The 8,336-nt window shown below is 51.2% G+C and overlaps 1 protein-coding gene across 1 annotated transcript; it reads right to left on the bottom strand.

The window, feature by feature from the left end:
* Positions 1 to 1,741: 1,741 nt before the first annotated feature.
* LHFPL7 (LHFPL tetraspan subfamily member 7) lies at positions 1,742 to 7,207 on the bottom strand. Its single transcript, XM_040463903.1, has 3 exons — positions 5,018 to 7,207; positions 4,127 to 4,265; positions 1,742 to 2,031 (listed from the first exon to the last, which is right to left on the bottom strand). The coding sequence occupies exons 1-3, from the start codon at positions 5,216 to 5,218 to the stop codon at positions 1,769 to 1,771; spliced, it is 603 nt and encodes a 200-aa protein (XP_040319837.1). The 5' UTR covers positions 5,219 to 7,207; the 3' UTR covers positions 1,742 to 1,768.
* Positions 7,208 to 8,336: the final 1,129 nt, after the last annotated feature.

Here is an 8,336-nt window from a genome sequence, read left to right as displayed (position 1 = left end):
GGGAGCAAATCCAGATGTTCTTTTGCCTCCACCATAGAGTCTGATGGACCTAGGTTCAAATCCCAGACATCTGTGCAGACTTAGACATGTGACTGTCCCTCTCTGAGCCTTAGTTTTCACTTCTGTGAACTGGGGATAATAAAGATACCCTTCAAAAGGGAGTTGGGCGGGGCGCCTGGGGGGCTCAGTCGGTTGAGCGTCCGACTTCGGGTCAGGTCATGATCTCGCGGTCTGTGAGTTCGAGCCCCGCGTCGGGCTCTGGGCTGACAGCTCAGAGCCTGGAGCCTGCTTCATATTCTGGGTCTCCCTCTCTGTCTCTCTGCCCTCTCCGGCTCATGCTGTCTCTCTCTGTCTCTCAAAAATAAATAAACACTAAAAAAAAAAAGAAAATTTAGGGAAAAAAGGGAGCTGGGCACTAAATGTTTTTGGCCGCCTAGCATCCCTCCCCTGTCCCAGTACAAGCACCTTGTCCCATCCTCTGGGGAGCTGTATCTCTTCGATTACAACCATGGCCTTCTAGTGAGACTGCTGACGTGCCTCTCCCCCCAGGGGGTACACGACCCTCTTCTGGCCAATCAGATTCCTTCCCTGAGAAGAGAGAAGTTCATGCTTCCCTTCTGTGGCAGCCAAGCTAGGAAGATGCCAGCCTGGAGCTTCCAGTGGCCACGTCTCCTGCAGGTAGGGGAGCAGGCATGGCTGGATCCAGGTGTTCAGATGAAGTCCTTAGAGCTCCACCTTTGTCCATGTCGTGGTTCCACTCTCCTCCAGGCTGGCACGGGTTCCATGCCCATCTGTGAACCAGTTTCTCCAGCCAGGCTTTGTTGGCTAGAAGGGCTCATTTATCCGCCTTAAAACATGAGCTGAGTGCCTGGATGGCTCAGTCGATTGAGCATCTGGATCTTGATATGGGCTCAGGTCATGACCTCACGGTCGTGGGATGGGGCCCTGAGTTGTGCTGTGTGCTGAGTGTGGAACCTGTTTGGGATTCTCTCTCTCCCTCTCTCTCTGCCCCTCCCCTGCTTACACACTCTCTCAAAATAAATAAAAATAAATTTCAAAACAAACAAAAAACATGGGCTAGTCAGAGAGCTGCCGGGGGGTCAACTCTCAAGGAAAGATTAGGGTGCCACTCCCAAAGAAGGGCAGTGGGTCATGGTAGGCAGAAGCAACAGGTCGACTCCAGCATCCCTGACCGAGCGTGTGTAAAGGATGGAAGAGTGAATGGCCTTCCACGGGCCCAGAATTCAGTATGGTGGAGGGAGAGGCCCGGGGGTGTTGGGTGTTTCACAAGAGAGAGGTTGGAGTAGGGTCTGAAGGACTTCATGTGCCCCGAGTAAGAGCAAAGTCTCCATATCAGCGGGACTGTCTGCAGGGAGGGATGAGGCACGTCCCCTCATCCCCACCCCAACACTGGACACACTTTTGCACAAACTCTTATACATACGGGCACTTACTAAATATTTGATTAGAAAAGAAATAATTCTCAAATTCTCCAAGAAAAAAGGAGCTATAAAGATGGAGGGTAGAGAAGGAGAATAGGCCTGTCTATTGAAAGATGCAGCATTTTTTAAAGTTGGGTTTTTTTTTTTTTAATTTTAAGTGATCTCTACACGCAACGTAGGGCTCAAACTCACAACCCCCAGATCGAGAGTCGCATGCTCCACCGACTGAGCCAGCCAGGTTCCCCTGAAAGATGTGGTATTTGAGGGACAGCTTGGACTCAGAATTGTCCTGCGTCCTCTTTTTTTTTTCTCCTCTTGGGAAATTTTTATTTGTTCATTTCTGGCATGAGGATGCTTTTCTCAGTGTCACTGGAGAAGAGGATGGTCCTCCCCTGGACCTGAGTCATGCAGGGCCACCCAATCATAGGCAGAAAGCTAGCCAGGACTGCGCTGAAGATGGCAGTCACATAGCCCCAGCCCAGCTGGCACTGGCCACTGTAGTACACGGAAGAGGTTCCACAGGCTTCCTTGGCAAATGGGGAGTCCAGGCTGATGGGGAAAACCAGCAGGCCCGCAATGGTGGCAGTGGCTAAAATGGCAGGAAAGAACACCAGTGTGTCAGTCAAGGGGTTCTGGGCCAATCTCCATCCCTGGACTCACTGATCCACCCTCCCATCCACCCACTCATCCATCAGTCTATTCACATATATTGATTCATCACCTTTCCTTTTATCCACCCATTACTCAACTAGCCTTCCACCCAACTGTCCATCTACTACTCACCAGTCCACTCAACTCTCCATCCCTCTATCCATTCGCTCATCCATCCATCTACCCATCTGCCCACTTAGCCACCTGCACCCCACGCATCCATCCACCCGCCTAATCATCTGTCCATCTATCCACCCAACCATCCATCCATTCATCTACCCAACCATCCATCCATTTATCCATCCATCCATCCATCCACCCACCCAATCATCCATCCATCCATCTATCCATCCATCCATCCATCAATCCATCATCCACTGATATATCCATGGATACACCCATAATTTCACCTACCCACTCGCTCATTTGTTAATTCACCAACCCACCTACCCATGCATGCATTCATTCGTTGAAACTGTTACAGGTGCTATAGTGGGCACTAATGATACTAAGGAAATGAGCTGGACACCTCCTCACTTTCAAGGCCCTTCCAAAGCAGGAGAATCACATGACCCCAGCTTCCTTTGCTGTTCTTCAACCACATTGGTCTACTTACAGTTCTGTGAACGTGCCTTGCTTGTCTCCATGCTTTTGCCTCTGATGTTCCCATTACCTGGAATCCCCTTCTATATGTGACCAACTCCCATTCGTACTTCCAGACTCAGCACAACTGATTCCTCTTCTGGGAAGACTTCTGTACACCCCCCCCCCACCCTCCTGGAGTTTTTCCTTGTGTCTTGCGCTCATCCCTATTATGTCAAACACCCCTTGAGTTGTAATCACTTGGTGTGCCCCACATGCACTAGACCCTGTGCAAGCCTAGGACAAGGACTATAGCTCCATCCATTGATTCAACAAATATTTAGCGGATGTCTATTGTGTGCAAAGCACTGTCCCAGGTGCTGGCAATGTTAAAGCAGACATGTCCTCGCCTTCAAGTAGCTGACGTTCTAATGGACGGAGATGAACAATAATCAAGCAGGCAGATACGGTAAGTGCTGTGAAGCATAGAGAACAAAGAATGAGGTAGGAGAATCTCAGGAGAGGGGAGCTCCCGTACCTAGGGTCACAGAAGACCTCACTGAGGCTGTGATATTTGAGCAGAGTAGGGGAGCAAGACCTGTAAGATCTGAGAAACGAGAATTCCAGACAGGGAACAAGCATGGTGTATCTGAGCAACAGAAAGCAAGCCATGTGGTTGGATCATGTTGAGCCTGGCAGAAGGGGCAAGAGGTGAGATTGGCGAGGGAATGAGGGTTTAATCAGGCGGAGCCTCACCGGCCATGACGAGGAGTGTGGATTTTACTGAGTGTAACAGGAAGTCACTGGAGGGTAGATAAGCCAGTCTGAGGGGCCCGATCTGATTTCATTCTTAATAGGACCTGTTTGGCCAGCACAGCAGACAGATTCTAGGGGTCAAAGGTGGCAGCAGACAGACATGTGAGGTGGTTATCTCTCTAATCCAGGTGAGAGATGGTGGAGAATTAATTGAATGAGGGTTGCAGTGAAGGCCTGGGCTAGACCATCCAAAGCCTGTGTATGAATTAGAGAAAAGCAACCCTTCTGGGGAGCTGAAGCCCTGTAATTCCACAGCGTAGCAAGTGGCACATAGGCTAGATTTCTGCATCTCTCAGCCCTCAGCTGGGCACCGCTGTGCAGTGCACAACCTGCCCAACTGTGTATGGTGGTCCTGGTAAAAAGGATACAAAGTGGATGGATGTGAGAGAAACAAAGGGCGGGGCAGACTATTAGGACTGGGTTTAGCTAAAGGCAGGAGAGGGTGATGTTAAGTATGCCGTTCCCTCCCCACCATTTCTGGCTTGCCAACAGACCAGGAAGTCTATAATCCTGGGATTTATCTCTGAGAATCAACACAGGAGGCCAGACTCTGCTCACAGGTTCGTCCATTCATTCACTGATTCATTCATTCCACAAACATGGCTGGAATGCTTATGATGTGCCAGTGGATTTACCTGCAGCTGCCTGCACCCCTGGCATTGGGCCACTGCCCCTTCTGAGACACAGCCCTTTGGGGGCCAGGGCCCAGGACAGGAGGAGAACTGCACTGAAGGCCGACAAGAGCCATCCTCCAAGGAGAATTGCAGCTGAGACCTGTCAGGAAGAAAGAGCAAGGAGGGTGTTGACTGGGACAGGTAGGGGCAGGTGCAGGTGTCTCTGCTTATTGGGTAGCTACTGAATCCTCAAAACCCCAAGAGGTCTGTGCTATTATCACCCCCCATTTTACATATAAACAAACCGAGGTCCAAGGAGGTGGAGTCATTTGCCTCGGGGCACATAGCGAATTAAGTGGTAGAGCCAGAATTAAAATCCAGACTTACAACCACCATGCCCCACTTTACTGAGTACCTGCTATATGACAGGATCACCAGGAGAGGCACCAGTGTAATTAAAAGTTCCTTAGAGGTGCCGGACTGGGATTCCTGACCCATTTGGTAACATGCATCATAACTGAGACTTTCAACACCTTAGCTGCGGTTTTTAAATTTAGCGCTTAGAGGGTAGCCACGTAGCTGTGCGCAGGTTGTACACTGCACAACTCCTGGAGACGCAGTGGGATCATCATACATTTGCATATTGATTACAGTTGTTTTCCAGCAGATGGCAGTATAGTGTCCCAAAGAAGGGGAACCTTTTCCTAATTTGTGCTAAGGTACTAAATGGACATGGGGCTGCTTTCAGAATCATCCTGGATGTTTGCTAAAATGCAGATAGCCAGACTCTATCCCACACCTACAGCGTCAGAGGCTCAGTGTGGGGTAGGGCAGGCGGTGGGAACCAGAACTTGGCTTTTGTTGTTGTTGCTCTGGTGGATTGGATGGTGAATTGGTGAGCCCAGGTCTCACCTTCCAGGCAAAGTCAGGAATGTCGTCCAGGGACCTGAAGGTTCCACAGCTCTGGTTCCAGCCGTTACCCTGAGGCCAGGAGCAGTAGGTGAGGACGCCAAAGGAGAAGGTGGGGGTCTGGAACCAGACGGGAGAGCAGAGGCTGAGGGCTGAGATACAGGCAAGGGAGAGTCCCACGGATGCCCACACACTGCCTGCCATCAGGGGGTGTCGAGGACCTAGCAGGCAACAGGCGAGGTTAGTGGTGGAGACTGCCGGGAAGGAAAGAAATGGACTGGGGAGGGTCTCCCGCTCCGCAAGTCAGGGACCTGGTCCTGTGTTCAGACCCCAGGCAGGTCATCAGCCTCCTTTTGGCCTCGTGATGCAATGGGAGGTGTTAATATCTGGGGAGCGGGGACAGGGCTTTGCGCTAACAGGTTCTGGAAGTAGAATAGCCCCAAATCTTAGAATAAATAATAGTGCTTAAACAGAACTTTGAACACACACTTTCTGCGTGGGACGTCATCATCACTGGTCCCGGCAAGGCCCCTCCTGTGTTTCTCTCGTTCATTCATTTGGTCATTCATTCATTCTCTCCACCCATCAAGTCTTGCACTGTCCCAAGGGGCTTCTTCTCCCCAGAGTGGGTACCTGTTTCTAAATCACACACAGACACTGTGTTTCCAGCAACTACCCTGCCCATTAGCTCATGCCTTCTAATCCCGGACCATTGTAATTACTTAATGTGTCTTTTTGTTTGGAGGTATTTTTGCAAAATTGGTATGGCTCAGCATGTGTGTATTTTTCGCTTATGTAAATGACATTATTTTGTATGTTGCATTCTGTTTCCTACTTTGGGCACTAAGCATAACGTTTTTAGGGTTGATCCATGTAACTGTGTATCCCTATTCCATTTAACTCGGTGTGAGTTTCCCAGGGGCAGATCCTGAAACAAGGGTTTGGGTGCAAGTAGTGTACTTTGGAGGCGGCCCCGTGGAGGAAGAAGTGGGATGAGAAGAGAACGCAGCCAGTTAAGAATGTGTTATGAAGCCGGCTGGCCCCAGTGTGACTCCGGGAGATGGCAACCGGCACCCTAGAGTTACCCTTCCCGGGGGCTGAGGGAGGCGTGGATTTTACACAACCAATTCTCGCCAGCCATTGGTTGAGGGCTGTCCCCAGCAGTGGGTGGCGGCAACGTGCGGGTGACCAAATAGGCTGCAACGGGACCGACACCGTACGGGCAATGAAATGCAGTACAGGTGGAAACCCACTGCTGCGCAGAGACCCCGAGATGTCGAGGGAGAGTGAGCCGAGCCCGGCCGGACCTGCTACCCCGTCGCCTCCACCTGCGGCGTGGTATTATTCCCTTTGCATTTCACCAGCGCTAGCCCTCTGCCCCCGGCAGCTGTGCCGTGAACACCCGTGTGCACGGTCTTACGTGAGAATTTTGTGGGTGCACGCTTTGGAACACCTCGCTGCCTGCGATGGCATGTCTCTGTTTCCTCTGAGTGAGAAGTCCCACCTCCTTTCTACATTCTCTCCCTCTGTGCCGGAAGGTGCCCAGGGGCCCGCATGCCCAAACATTAGACTTTGTTCTGTCTCCTCCCGCTTTACAGATGGGAAAGTAGAGGCGCCGAGAGGGTAACAGACTCCCCCAGACTGACCCAGGAAGTCAGTTTGGGTGAGCGAGCTGGAGGAGTGTCTAATAATAACAGCCACTGCTGTCCACATGCTCTCATGGGCCAGGCAATTCACATGCATCGCATAACTCATAGGCTACGTGACGCCCCAGCCACAAGACTAGAGGGCCGGAGTGGGCTCATCTTTGTTGACTGGAGGAGAGCCCTCTTGTGGCCCAGGGGTCTGCCGGGCTGCACAGCAGCAGAGCAGGGTGGGTGCTATGACCTCCTGTTTTATAAGGGAGGACCCTGAGGCTCAGAGAGGTGTGGGCGACTCAGCTCAAGGACACAGTTGGAAAGGGTGGCCGGGGATTCATACGCAGACCTGGTGACTTGACAGCTGTCCTTGAAAGCCCAGGGTAATGACCCTAACAGTCACCATGCATCGTCCACCTGCTGTGGGCCAGGCACAGGTTTGGGTGGCTCCCTGGGGGAAGGGAAGGGATGTGCCCAGGGTCTTACGGCTGAGATGTGGGACAGCAGGACTTGAACCTGGGTCTGTCTAATACTTGAACCAGTATTAAGTTGAATACTTAACTGGTTCCAGTTAAGTATTCCAGTTAAGATGGCATTTCCCATCTCCTTGCTCGGCTTCATTCACCCCCCCCCCCCCCACCTCTACTCTTCCTGCTATCTTCCTTCTCCCCAGCTCTTAGCTTTCTTCTGAGGCAGGGCTGTATATCTGTCCCTCTCTGCTCAGGGGCATCTGTTCCCCACACAAGGCCAGGAGAGCGCCTCTAGCCTGGTGATGGCATCTCCCTATATCTTATTCCAGAGAATTTCATTTCTCTTGCCCTGAGACGACTACCCCCGTTGTGTCTGTGAAAGTCCCAGGTACAAACCGACGTTCCAACCATTGATAGCCCAAGCAAATGCTTTCTCTTTGGGGAGGCATACAGGCTTTGAGGCCCCAGAAGTTCAATTGTGGCTATCATATTTATTGTCTGTGTGACCTTGGGCAAGTCAGTTACTCCTTGTGAGACTCAGTTCTTTTATCGGTGAAACAAGCCTTCTACTCGTACCTATCTCATGGGTTGTTGGGAGGACTAAATGAGAAAATGTACAGAAGGTGCTTTGTAGAGTGCCCTGCACCTGGTACGTCTTCAATAAATGGTCATAATGATCGTGATGGTGGTGGTGATGGTGATGGTGGTGATGATGTTGACGGTGATGATGGTGATGGTGGTGATGGTGGTGATGATGTGGTGGTGGAGGTGATGTTGGTAGTGGTGGTGATAATGATGGAGATGATGATAATGCTGATGGTGGTGATGATGTATGATGGTGCAGATGTGGTGGGGGGTGATGCTGCTGGTGGTGATGGTGGTAATGGTGGCGGCAGAGGTGGTGGTGATGGTGGTGATAATGAGAAGGAGGTGATGATGATGGTGGCAATGATGTGGAGGTGGTGACGATGGTGATAGTGGTGGCGGTGGTGACTGATGCCAGTTGTATCGGTATTATTCACAGTTGCCTGATGGCTCATAACTAGGATTAGAAGCTACTTCAAACCGATGAAAACCAAACGGAGACCCAGATTGCTCATGCAACTTGCCCAAGATCCCCTGGCAAATCAGGGGAAAACTGGAATCTAAGCCAAGACTCCAGCTCCCAGACTGATAGGCAGAAACACCTTCTCCTCCCCTCAGCACATCCCTACA

Source organism: Herpailurus yagouaroundi, unplaced genomic scaffold (genome assembly GCF_014898765.1).
Source record: "Herpailurus yagouaroundi ecotype Mexico unplaced genomic scaffold, PumYag 428, whole genome shotgun sequence".
NCBI classification, from domain to species: Eukaryota; Metazoa; Chordata; class Mammalia; order Carnivora; family Felidae; genus Herpailurus; species Herpailurus yagouaroundi.
The sequence above is the reverse complement of the archived record's forward strand: the minus strand, read 5'-3'. Positions and strand labels throughout refer to the sequence as shown.